Source organism: Pipistrellus kuhlii, unplaced genomic scaffold (assembly GCF_014108245.1).
Source record: "Pipistrellus kuhlii isolate mPipKuh1 unplaced genomic scaffold, mPipKuh1.p scaffold_m20_p_2, whole genome shotgun sequence".
Taxonomy (NCBI): domain Eukaryota; kingdom Metazoa; phylum Chordata; class Mammalia; order Chiroptera; family Vespertilionidae; genus Pipistrellus; species Pipistrellus kuhlii.
In genome coordinates this window covers 49,364,977-49,378,420 of record NW_023425515.1, presented here as the reverse complement: position 1 = coordinate 49,378,420, position 13,444 = coordinate 49,364,977, and the positions used below count along the sequence as shown (strand labels likewise).

The following is a 13,444-nucleotide window of genomic DNA, read 5'->3' as shown; positions in this document are numbered from 1 at the left end:
CTCCTGCTCTAAGGGTTCCTTCTGGGCAGGAAAAGATTGAAGTCTTTAAATATGGATTTAAACTATCCTTTCAACTCACTCTATAAATTTAGTTGAATTTACTTGTGCTTTGTATTTTTAGTTTATTTTGAATCTACACTCAAAAGGATTTCAGGTGTCAAGTAGTATTAAACATATATTGAAAGAACAGTTTAAATGCCAGGGGAAAATTAGAGATATTGTCACGCAGAAAAGAGTGAATAGAGTGAACTTCATAGAGGCAGGATGACAAAGGCAATAAAGATGGGATAGAGGGCTGTGAGTTCTGAGTCTTTGGTAATTGGGAATGAAACTCACAGAAATAAACAGAGGTTGCATTCGCTTGCAGTGATGTAGGCCCCAGGCACTCCCATGGTCCCTCCTCAGTATGTTTCGCCTGTAGAGAGTGAACACATGTGAACACATCCAGGGAGGACCACATTAGCAGGCATGGCGATTTTGCTGTTGTGTTCTTTATTTACTCTCCTGTCAGTCCGGGTCTACATAAAAAATGCTTAAAAGGAAGGAAACCAACTGAGAGTTGGGTGTTTACATGTTATTTCATTAGGCGGCTGTGGTTTTGAGGTCAGGGTTGCTGATTTATTTCCAGAATTCATTGTTTTCTTCACTTTGCTAGGGACTTCACACCTGACATCAGCTGGAAGCATCACAAGGATGTGTTTGCCGGCAGTGATTCTGGGAAAATCCATTTTCACTCCTGAAAAAGAACCCAAAGTCTATGCAAAAAAAAAAAAAAATTAAAATTAAAAAAAAAAAAAAAAATATATATATATATATATATATATATATATATATATATATATACACACACACACACACACACACACACACACACACACATATATATATATCCTTAAAAAAAAACACACACAAAAAAAACCCAAACAGCTAGCTGTAAATCAAATGGATCTTATTTAAATGTTGCAATAGGGGAGCTTGACATTTAAATTGTGGATTTGCATCCATCAGTCTCTGTCTGTACTAAAACCCCCCTCCCACCCTGAATCCCGGACAACTTGGACAGCTGGCTGTGGATGCTGCAGAGAAAAAGGGGAGCCATGGTATGAGGGCTGAATAAAATGAGAGAGAGAAATATGGCGATGAGGCTCTGCACCCTCTGGATTAGGCAGTGAAAGGGTCTTGTTCCCCGTTTGGGATGTGGCCCAGACCTTGGGGGAAATGCTGCATTTCATCCTAGATAAAAACGGAAATCCTGCCAACCCTATGGAAAAGCTCTGCTTGGAGTCAGCTTGTCAGAAGTGATTTTTAAAGGGTGATGAGATTATTCCAAATTCCAGGTAGTGTTTCTCTGTGGGGATGAAGAGCAAATGTCCAGAGAAGTTTCAGAATGTGAAACCGAGGGTGGTTTCTGCAATGAGACGTGTGGGCGCTGACATAAGGCAGGCAGGGCTGTCACTGCGGGGCCAAAGCTGTGCTTCCCCGCTAAAAGAGGGAATCTATGGACATACTCTGAATTCCTGGGGATTACCCAAGAAAATCAGAGCAGGCCTGCTCACCCGACATCTGGAGATCTAAGCCAGGCTCCTTCACCATATCACTGATGGCTGAAATGGGCTAATTAATTTAAGAATTAAGGGAGACCAAAACCGGTTTGGTTCAGTGGTAGAGAGCCAATCTGCGGACTGAAGGGTTCCAGGTTCGATTCCAGTCAAGGGCATGTACATTGGTTGTGGGCACATCTCTGGTAGGGGGCGTGCAAGAGGCAGCTGGTCGATGTTTCTCTCTCATCGATGTTTCTAGCTCTCTATCTCTCTCCCTTCCTCTCTGTAAGAAAAATCAATAAAATATATTTAAAAAAAAAAAAAAAGAAAGAAAAGAATTAAGGGAGTATAGAAATTGCTGCACCGGTCTCCGCCTGCCAGTAAGAAAGGTGTCCATGGCTCCCACAGTGTAACCTGGGAAGAGGCCATAGGGAATGGCCAATAAGAGTTTGGAGAAACTCTTCCCAAAGGGATTCAGCACATGTTCAAAAACCAGGACTGCAGCTGCATTCCTGCCATACCTTTTTAGACGCTATAGATGGTCTATAAAGCCTTTTCCTAGAGTAGGGGTGTCGAACTCAATCAGAGAAGGGGCCAAAATCTAAAATCCAGCCTAAATCGCGGGCCGAATGGTTTACTGAACAGTCATAAACTGTCATTGTGATGGAAACGCAGCGGAGTGCAGTGATGACAGCGCGGTGCGGGCCACATTGCAAGGCCTGGCGGGACGGATTTGGCCCGCGGGCCGTGTGTTTGACACATGTGTGAGGGTCAACCTCCCTCTGTGGAAAACATTTTATATGAAATGGTTTTGACAAAGGAGACACTTCACCAAATACAAGTAATGTTTATTTTGTGATGGCGGGAATATGGGTAGTATTTTCTTGTTTCTGATGCTTCTGTGCATTGCAAGTGTTCTACAATTAATCAGAATGATCAGAGAGAAATAAAATATATTTTTAGAAGCAAGAACAGTCCAGTGGTCTCCAAACTCTTTGGATTACGCAGCCTCTCACTAAAGTAATTTTGAACATGTGCCCCCCTATCTATGCATATATAATAGTGTATAAATTATACACGACTTACATCACTGACTACTAATCTCAAAACTCACTGTGCCCTTAGGGCGAAGTTCCGCTTCTTCATTATAAGTTGTGGTTCCATACTTCAAATTCTCTTCTGGATCATTTCCAGTTATGTGTTTGGCATGGTTTCTTGACAGATCTGATTAGATTGTCAGTGTTTCTTTATCCCATCATGTGGCCGACAAAGAGTTCAAAGTTCTCTTGTGCTTTAATGATTAGTGTTATCTGCAAGCTGCCATCTTTGAGGAACCTTGTTGAGCCATGTGTCTTTTTGCGAAGGTTAGTTTAGTTAAAACTAGATAGTAGATCAGTCCATTTAACTGGACACATGAAAAGAACAATAATTTGAAACGTGATGAAAGCAACTGAGCAAATGAGTCACAGTCAGCTCCTCTGCAGTGGGGCGCTCCCCCACCCCCCTATCCCTGAGGAGCCCTCCCTTGTCCCATCATCTCCCAGGTGATGGGACAGACTCCATCTGCCAGTGAAATTTCAGGGCAATGGCCGATTATTTTTATTGCTTTGATCTAATAGTATGCATGTCAATAACATAACTTAACATATATATGTATAGACAGAGAACTTTTCCCGCCGTTATCTATGGATAATCTTCAGCATCTTCTGGGGGGCTCACCTACACTGGAGAGGACTAGAAATGGCACCAAGAAAGATACTATACATGAGTGACTTTATGAAAAATAGATCACAGTTATGGTCTTCCTTTTAAATCTCTATAATTACAAAGTTTGCTCAGTGCACCTGAAAATCAATCTGTAAAATTAACCTGAGTGAGGAATAGAATAGCCAGCTCTAAATCCATAGGATCCATGTTAGGACAAGTTGGAGCCAGGCTGAGGCTGGGGAAAAAATGGCCTTCAAGAAAGAAAATTCTGGCCCTGTCTGGTTTGGCTCAATGGACAGAGCATCGGCCTGCAGACTGAAGGGTCCCAGGTTAGATTCCAATCAAGGGCACATGCCCGGGTTGTGGGCTGGATCCCCAGTAGGGGGCGTGCAGGAGGCAGCCAATCAATGATTCTCTCTCATCATTAATGTTTCAATCTCTCCCTCTCCCTTCCTCTCTCTGAAATCAATAAGAATATATTTTAAAAAGAAAAGAAAATTCTGCCCGGAGGAGAGCAAACTGATTTTAATTTACTGGTTGTCTCAACTCTTCAATTGGTTATATGCAGTGGTTCCCTTAGCATTTTATATTTGAAAGAGATTGCTCAGTCAACCTTTTATCTGATAGAAATTCAACTCAATAAACATTTAGTGAGTGCCTACTGTGTACCCAAAACTATGTTGGGCATTGAGGATATAGCCCCTGGCATTGGGACCAGTTAAGGAGAAACAGGAACCCAACCATTGTACTATGTGATTACTCTATGAAAGGGAGAGGCTCATGGTTTGATGGAACACAGAGGCAGGAATGCCTACCTCTGTCAGGCTGCCCACAGAAGGTTTCCCAAAGAGAACTCACCTAGAGGACAGGTACGAGTTGGTGGCCAGGATTGACATCCCTGGAGGATGTCCCCCAACCTCTTCCAGATTGTTTCCAGAGCTCAGAGAAGGGGGTTGGGGGGGGGAGGGGGGAGGAGGAGAAGAGGCAAGAGGGAGCTCAGAATTTCTTCACCATTCTACACTTTGGTCCTGGATCTGCTCTCTGGAAAAACAGGACCAATCTGCTCCATCTTTTATTATATTTGGCAGCCTGAAAATGTTTAAAAATTGTCGTCATAGGCCTCTGTTCCTTTATCTGAAAAATGTTGGGATTGTGTAAGTTATTTCTGCAGTCCCCTCTGACTGTAAAACTTTGATGGCTGTTTCATCGTCAGCCCTTCTCTGTGGTACATATTTCCAATTTATTTACTTCTTTCTGGATGTGACACGGTTTCCAGACACCTGGCTCCCCTGGTCATCTGCTACCAGAGGGACTCGAGTTATCTGCGCCTGGCTTACTAGACACACACCTTCATGTGGTGTGTTCAGGACGCTGGCACTGCCCGGTGTAGCCCAGGAGACAGGAGCCTTTTCAATGACTTCGTCACCAGTCTTGTCTAGGCCTATGCGCTCTTAAAAGTTGCTGGTTGTCTTTTCAAGGTAATTGCTTCAAACATGCTGATTTTCTTACTAACCTAAATGAAAGCTTTTTATATATTTTCCTTCTTAAATTTTCCTTTTTTTTTTTCTTTCTTTTTTTTGCTGGCCCAGTTCTTCAGGCTATCAAAATACATTTAATTTATTATTGATATAACACTGGCCATTCAAAATATTTACCAGGTTAGATGGGGCTTCACTGTTCTCCTATGACACAGAGCTATCAGCTGCACAGCCATTCTGTCGACTGAGTCGTCGAAGGGCCACATCATCGAGTCAGTTTCAGAACCTTTTCTTCCTTGATACAGCGCGAGAATCTGCAAAGCCTTGCTGTTCTTCGTGTGGGTAATATACTGCAAATCCACCAGCAGAGTAACTGTATTTAGAGAGAAAACAAGGTCTGTTTGCAACTAGCCTTTGTGGGTCCCTCCTAGGGATCACTGTAGCATTTTCTAAATGTGTGCAGATCCTTTGAGAAGGAAATACAGAATATATACTCTAAAGTAAACCAGATTCTGCACAAAACATTTATTTATTTGATAGTCTCCTCTAGACTGGTATCAAATTGATTTTTTAGGATCATTGGGGTTTCCCCTCCCACCTTCATTTTTTATTTAAGTATTCTTCATACAGCTTTATTATTCTAGAAAATCACATGTTTTAATAACTTATTAAAGATCCCTGATGGAAACTTTCATATCATTCTGAAATGGGGTGGGTCTAGGGCCCAAGACCTGAAGTCAGGTCACATTACCGAGTTCAGTTGCTGTGTGCTTCTCCTTTCTGGTAGGGAGGCAGGGCATTCAGCAGAAGGACACGAAGTAAGCTCCAGTACTGGAGTTTAGCTTGCAGGGGAGAAAATAAGTCTGACACTGAGCTATGCATAAGCGCTGGAGTGAGTGAACGATAGATCTTGTAGGAGCTCTTCAATAGAGGGAGGTCTTTAGAAAACAGAATGGATTCCCACAAGCCTCTCACTGATGAAGAAGCAAAGATGACAAAATAACCACTCAAGATCAGACATGATTATTTCAGAGACCTTAGCTTTAATCATGATGACAATGAAGAAAAGAACATGAAATTGGTCATAAAACTTATTCAGTTATCCAAACGATACAATTGAAATAGAAATTAGGTAGCTGAACATTGGAACTCATCAACTACGGCATGTTGCAATATGTTCTTACATTATGTTGCCAAAAGAGAAAAACAACTGAGTGTATTTCTCTCCTGCCAAGTCCTTTTGCTTTTCCAGAAAATTCTTGTTATATCCCCCAAAGATCTTCATATAGCTACATAAAATACTTTAACTCTTTAGACGGATTATATATTTCTAAATTAGGAGAATGGTATAATATACCTTTAAAACAATCTACATTAGCATTCACTGATTTCATCACTTTGTAAATCAATTAACAGAAAGGAATTTTACATTATATTCTTAGACAAGAAGGATAGATGACTATGGCAATTCAGCTTATTTTAGTTTTATAGTGATAATCTATATCAATATACAAACTCATTATAGATAAATAGTTCTTTCCATGTAATGGACCGTTTCTTTCACTGCAATATGTCTTTCCCTACCACCCACAATGTGTAGGTCAGTGCAGAATATTTAGCTCTCACTTTTCTCATCCTAGTAAAAATAATGATATCATAAAACAGAAATATGCTCATTTTGCAGTTGATAGTCCAAGTTTCAGAGCAATCTCACCACAATTAAATGGACCCTTTCTCCCACTTAGTTGGCATGGTTTTGGACTTTAATGTATGTAACATATGGGATAGCTATACACATATACATATATTACACATATATAAACATACATGCACCATTTGCTGAGAGACATTATGGCTCAGTCATCAAGTATGTAGTGTTTTGAGTTAGCCTACCTGGGCTTACCCCTGTTTCACCAACTTTACTAATTGTGTGACCTTAGACAAGTTACTTAGTTTCCCCATCATAGAAATGGGGATGAGAATAATAATTAGGGGGCCATAGAGTTATTAAGGATTTAATGAGTTAATACATAGAACATGTTTAGTAAAGCTCCCGACACTTAAACAACAATTAATGCATTGTAATTGGCATTGTTATTATTATTCACAATATATTTTTATATCTGTATTTGCTTCCATATTTTAAGCAGTTAAATATGCCATCATATTGTTCCCCATTGTTTCTCTCTGACTGGGTTTCCAGGTCACATTGGGAACCCCTGAGTGCTCACACAGCTGCTGTGAGAAGCAAAGGCATTGCTCCTGCTCTGCCTGGGGCAGGCTACACTTTCGTCTGCTGCTTCTCCCCTCCCACCACTCAGACCTCAATGCCATATTGCAGATGTGTCTCCTATTCATGAAAAATGCTTCTAAGGGGTCAGAAACTTCTAGCTAGGTTAGCATTACCTCTATGCTAAGTGATCTGGCAGAGCTAGCTTGAAAACACACACACACACAAAACATAACCAAACTCTTAAACAAAAATATCCTATAGGGGAAGGCTGTGTGTTTTCTTGCAAGGGTAAATTATTCCTGGCATTTATAAATGGCCACAAACACAATTTATTGATCTATTCAAGGAACACATGATTAATTTAAAAGGTCCATGTGAAATAAAGAAAATGGAGTTATCATGAAAGTTGTTTTTCTTTTAAGAAGAAAACAGGAGAATGATTAAATGGGCACTTCTCCGAAATGAGAATAATGAAAAGAAAGCTATCCTCACAATCAGTTCTTGGACCAGCCTTGTTGATATCACACCATGGTCAAGAGCACTGGACTTTGTATGTATTGTAGTTGGATGCTCAGCTCTGTGACAATGGGAAAATGAACTGACTTCTCTGTGTCTTAGTTTCCTGCCAGGGTTGCTATGAGGATTTAATAAAAGAAAGTTAGTCAAATTCTTAACACACTGTCTACGCTGGAATACAGGCACAAGGTAGAATTTCTTTTTTCCATTGTAATCATTATCATGAGCTGAAGAAAATGACTACATAGTGAGATTTCCAACTTTGCACGTGATAACAAAGAGCTGAATTGCTGGGAATAGACCACAGGAAGTGGGAAGAAGGGGCAGGTGGGTTTTGATACAGGCAGGTATAGAATAAAACATTGGGACAGGAGATGCTAAAGTGTTCTCTACAGAGAAATACTGGGAAAGACCCAGAAAATGGGAGGAACCAATGGAGAGGGCTTCCTGAGACCAGAGCCCAAGGCAGCTGCTAAGCCAAGACCCTGGGGTTAATTTTTGGCAGCAGAATGCTGGGTTCAGTGAATCTTGTCTGGCAGGAAAGCCTTGGGCTTCGTTTTGGTATGAGCCTTCCCATTTCCCACTGCCTCTTACCCTTTATAAACAAATTTCTGTTTAGCTCCTTCTCTGATTTCCCTTATGGCCGTGGCTCTAGAGTAGACAGTTGTTAGAATAGAAATGTTGCCAATGTAGCTCTCAAAGAGGTCATTGTACCCTAACACGCCAATTAATTCAGAGGAGCCAGGGAGAGAGAGGCCGCTGGAGCCAAGAGTGAGTGGGCCAGGAGCGGAGAAGGAGTTAATTGAGTGGAAGGAGAAAGCAAAATAGGTCGATTAAAAGCTGAATTCCCTGTGGGCACCTTGTGTTCTTTCATTTATTTGGTTCAGGCCCTAGTTTCTGCCCTGAACAGATTCTTCCAGGCTTCTTTTCCAAATGGAGTTAAGTCACTGAATTCATTCCCAGTGCCAGTTTTTCGTTGCAGAGTCTTATCTCTGTATTGGCAAACTAGCTTCTGCCCCATGCGATGAGATAAGCCAGGGATGAACATCTGGTCTAGGGGTCATTTCATGCCAGAGAGGTTACTTTGAAGGCAGTGAGAACTTGAACAGACTGAGAGGAGGGGCAATTCAAAGCCACTGGACCAGGGAGGGAGACTGGAGAGGGCAGAGCTGACTCTCAGGGTCAGTGAGGGAAGCAGCTCACTGATCAGTTCATGTAGCAAGTGCATTAGATGAGGCTGGAAAGCTAGCAGTATTAAGCATCAGAGTTGAAAACAAATTTGTCTCTTAAAAAAAATAAATGAGTGCCTGTTATATGCCAGCCTTGTACCCCAAAAAGAAAGTAGAGAGGAGGAACTCAATGAAAGAACATTCCTTGAGCAAATAGGAAATACAGGGTATCTCCCAAAATGTATACACACTTTGAATAATTATGAATTGCAATCGGTTAAATCTGAAAAGAAAGAAACATCAACTGAGCTATTAGCTCACATGTGTGTATACATTTTTGGGGACACCCTATCGAAAAGAGACTAATTTAAACTCCAGTAAACATTAGAAATACGCAAGTTAACCAGGAAAAAGAATGACACAAATCAGACCATTACCAGGCTCTGAACATCAGTGTGTGCGTGGAATGCGAAGAGAGAGTCAGACACAGAGTAAAGAGCATGTAAATACAGGAAGGGCAGCTTAGGAGTCAGGCGTTCTGCTGAGTAGTTCCTTGGAATTCATAGTCTTCAGGCCTCATAACAGATTCCAGCCCTCTATTTATTGGTGTCAGGTGGTGAGGGTGGAGGAAGATAGGGAAGGGGAGAAAAAGAATATAGAAACAGCGGATATAGAATGTGGACATATTTCACATTTGGTTTAGATGCAGATTCTCAAGATACCAGACCTCTGAGCCTCTCTGTCCCAACAAACTCCTCTGTCTTGCTCTGTTCCTCCTCGGGACCTCGACCTTTCCCTCCACAGATCCTGACCCTGGGATCCCTCTGGGATCTTCCTACAGCACACAGACCTTTCATAGACTCTGATTTATGGAAACAAAACAGAAGCCAAAATGGGAAAGGAAGGCAGGCTCTTCCTTTCATGCTTGTTGTCTTAGTTTTATTCTAATTTCTCTTAATTTGTAGGCAAAGAAATGGACTAAACATTTTATTTGGGCTATTTTCAATATATTACCTGATAAAAGGCTTATATAAAACACCTATTAAAATCTCACAAATCTATAATCAAAACATAATTATCCTAGTTTTTGAAAAACGGGCAAAAGACTATAAAAACACTTTTAAAAGGTAGATACAAATGGCCAATAGCATATGAAAATGTGCTCACCATCATTAGTCATCCTAAACCCATGAGATAGCACTTCACACACTCCTACATTTAAATAGATTCATAATATCGAGTGATGGTGAGGATGTAGAGCAATTGGAATGTTCATACGTGCCCATTGGGAATGTTCAGCAAAGACCTACCCTATGATTCTACAATTGCACTCCTAGGTAACTCTAAGAGGAAGGAAAATCTATGTCCATAGAGGCATTTATGTAAGAACTTTCACATCAGCCTGATTCATAATAGCTAAACACAGGAAATAACCCAAAAATCCATCAGCCAGAGACTTGTTAAACAAATTGTGGCACATCTGTACAATGGACAGCAGTAGCGAGGAATGGACTACCGGTATACACAACCTGGATGCATCTAAAATACAATGTGTTGGACACAGGAAGCCAGACCTAAAAGAGTATATACTGTGATTTCATTTGAAATTCAAGAATAGGCTAAGCTACATCTGTGATATAAATCAGAAAGCAGTACCAGAGTGGGAGGAAGTGTGGCAGGAACTGACAGAAAGGGGGCACAAGTGGACTCCTTGGAGTGATGGAAAGATTCATATTTTCTTTAGTGATGGCATAGCATTGAATTAAAGCTTAAAATATAGGGTGGGGCAAAAGTACACAAAACAGATTTAATCTTGTATTATTATTAATTATTGTATTATTTTCCTTGTGAGCAACTGTAGACCTACTTTAGCCCCACCCTATATGTGTATTTTATTGTCTATAAGTTATATTTTAACTTTTTACATACAAGAAGAAAAACACTTATAAGTCTATGTAAGCCTACTCATTTATAAATCATCTCATAAGTTATGTCATTTATCTGTCTTCTCAATTTAATTTCTTTCTCTAGTTAGAGAGGGAAGTACTTTTCAAAGATGAATACAACAAAAACCTGTTTTGTCTGGCAACCTGACCCTCAAGCTTCCCACGATAAGCAGAGACGAGGTTTGCCTACTGAGCCCAATAGATCCCTTAGTTGACCTGAAAAGATGTGGGGGCATGAGGTGGTATTTTTACTGTTCCCCCACCTCTAAGGCAAAGACAGCGGAACACTCCCAATGAAGAAAGGTCTTACTGTTAGACAAAGAATGGAAACCAGTGTCGCATGGCCTCAACACAGAGGGAAGAGTGCCACCTCCCGCTCCTCCAGCTGGGCTTCTCCTTCCCTTTGTCTCCATGTTGCGGAAACTGCAGCTCCTGGTGATGGGAGGGAATGCTGAGTGCCAGCTGCCGCAAGGCCAGCATCGTGAAAACCACTCAGCTGGGCTCTGGGGGTGTGCTTGCGCTGCCTGGGCCAGACTTTGGCTGCTCCATCCGGGATGAGGCTTTCACTTTCTCTTCTGGGAACTGGGTGACAGTCCCTATGCCATTGCCTTCCTGGGGCTGCTGAGGGGGCAGCACAGGAAAGCAGACCTGGAAACCATGTTAGAAAAGTTTCTACCTGCTTCACATGCCCAGTGGAACTATCACCCAGTTCGGTACATCTGACCTCCTGCTCTGGGAATGATGGCAGCATTTGCAAAGGAAGTTAGGATTTGGACTCTGGGCAATCATCTGTTGGAGAGAAGGTGAGGGGAAGCCACATGAGCAGAAGTGTCAAGCAAAGTTTCCATTCATTGCATGCGTCAGTGTTTATTATTCATCAATGCCTTTCAGTAGAGTATAATCTGCTTGGATTCTGTAGCTGGACTACACATTTCCCCTTGTACAATCACCATCTCCAGGTGTCTGCCTTTGTAATAGAGGGAGAGAACCCACACAAAAGACCCCGGTTTAGATGGACACCAGCTCTCATTGATTGTGTAGCCTCAGGCCACTTACTGGGCTTCTCCAGCCCTCAGTTTCTATTTCTTGAAAAGAGCTAGATGTAATCCTTAAGTTCTGAGGACTCCCCAACAATGAGATGTGTTAGAGTAGTTGTGTGGTGTGGTGGAAAAAGTCTTTGCAGTCAGTAGAAGCCCTGAGCTCCAGCCTCGCGTCTGCCCCTTGTGAGCAGGGTGAACTCCACACGGCATTCCATCTTACTGAGGGAGCAGCGTCCTCTTCTCCAGGGCATTGCACTCAAACGAGATGGAGTACTAAACACTTTATAAACTACAATTCATCATATTAACATCTCCTGCTATTCCACTGCTGTCACAACACATGCAACACACATTCAAAGCATGCATGCATGAGTGTGTGGCCATGTTGCTTAAATATAGTCTAAGAGTCAAAGAGATGCAAAGCTGAGACTGATCTGAGAGTCAGGTCATTAACAATGCTTGGGATCCATGAGCTCAGCAGCCTCGTGGACCAGCAAGCCTGGACTGAGGGTTGTTTCCTTACAGGTGACGGCAGAGCTCGATGCCTGGAATGAGGACTTGCTCCGGCAGATGAACGACTTCAACACGGAGGACCTGACGCTGGCAGAGCAGCGGCTGCAGCGCCACACGGAGCGGAAGCTGGCCATGAACAACATGACCTTCGAGGTCATCCAGCAGGGCCAGGACCTGCACCAGTACATCATGGAGGTCCAGGCCTCAGGTAGGCAACCTGTCCCAGCCTTGTTCTCCTGGCGGGGAGGTGGTGAAAACAAGAACACCAGCTGACTCCAATGCGCCTTTCCACTCTGTACATTCATTTCATTTCTACGGGTATAAGGAACGATTGTTGCCCCCATTTTAAAGGAGAAAAAAATGAACATGAGAGCTGAAATAACTTGTGTGGGGCTGGCCAGTTAGGCTGTGATAAAGATGGGACTAGGACCAGACTCTCCAGATGCTGTGGAGAGAATGGGGGGGGGGGGGAGGGGGACCAGTGATAGAAATTAGCACAGATTCTAAATAAATAAATAAATAAATAAATAAATAAATAAATAAATAAATAAATAAATGGTGGCCTGAAAAAACAAACCAGGTGGGCTCCAAAAGCAATCAGCTATCCCTGTGAATCTATTCAAATGTGTAGACGTCTGCTATTCCACCCCCTATAACTCCACACACACACTCTCTCATGCCCTGTCCGCCACCCCCAGGGCTGGCTCCTTGTCTCCAGTCCATGCTTCTCAGAGTCCTGTGTTTTATCTCTGGTCTGTGTATGAGTGTAAGAAGTGCTGATAAAAATTTATGGCAAGGTTGTATAATTTTATAACTCCTCAAAAAAAAAACATGGTTGAGTTACCCAGATTTAACTTCTTTTTCTGCTCGGGATTTATTCACTACCCCAGAAATGCACGCAACCTGACTGCTATACCTCCAGACCGGCCTTTGTTGTTAGAACAGAGGAAACCATCACAGTCCCTAGTTCAACGAGCCTAGAAAAAGAAACTACTCATGTGAGCACATACCATTGGAGTGCTAGAACCCAGGCCTGTACACCCAAACCCACCCATTGCCCTCCTCCCCTCTCCCCTTCACCCTTGTTGGCTCAGGTTTCTTACCCTCTTAGAGGGGGCAGACACAGGCTCAGCTCACCAACTCTTTAAAATACTGTTGGTCCATATCCTTGTTGATCATGAAGAATATTTACAAGCATCAGATTGTTAGGTGGATCTTAACAATCAAACTTAACTTTAGGATACTGTGTTTCTTTTAAGGACTTGAAGGAGTACATACCAGCATTCAAAGGAACTTCACTT

At 42.1% G+C, this 13,444-nt stretch overlaps 1 protein-coding gene across 31 annotated transcripts in view; it reads left to right on the top strand.

Annotated features, from left to right (window-relative positions):
• KALRN (kalirin RhoGEF kinase) overlaps window positions 1–13,444 on the top strand; it is a 640,493-nt gene that overhangs the window by 359,476 nt on the left and 267,573 nt on the right. For all 31 annotated transcript variants that reach the window (XR_004989615.2, XM_036447859.2, XM_036447857.2 and 28 more), the window contains one exon: window positions 12,156–12,351. Coding sequence is in view for 30 of the 31 variants with exons in the window: in XM_036447859.2 (XP_036303752.1) it covers window positions 12,156–12,351 (196 nt within the window). In the remaining variant the exon portion in view is untranslated. The remainder of the gene's footprint in view (window positions 1–12,155; window positions 12,352–13,444) is intronic.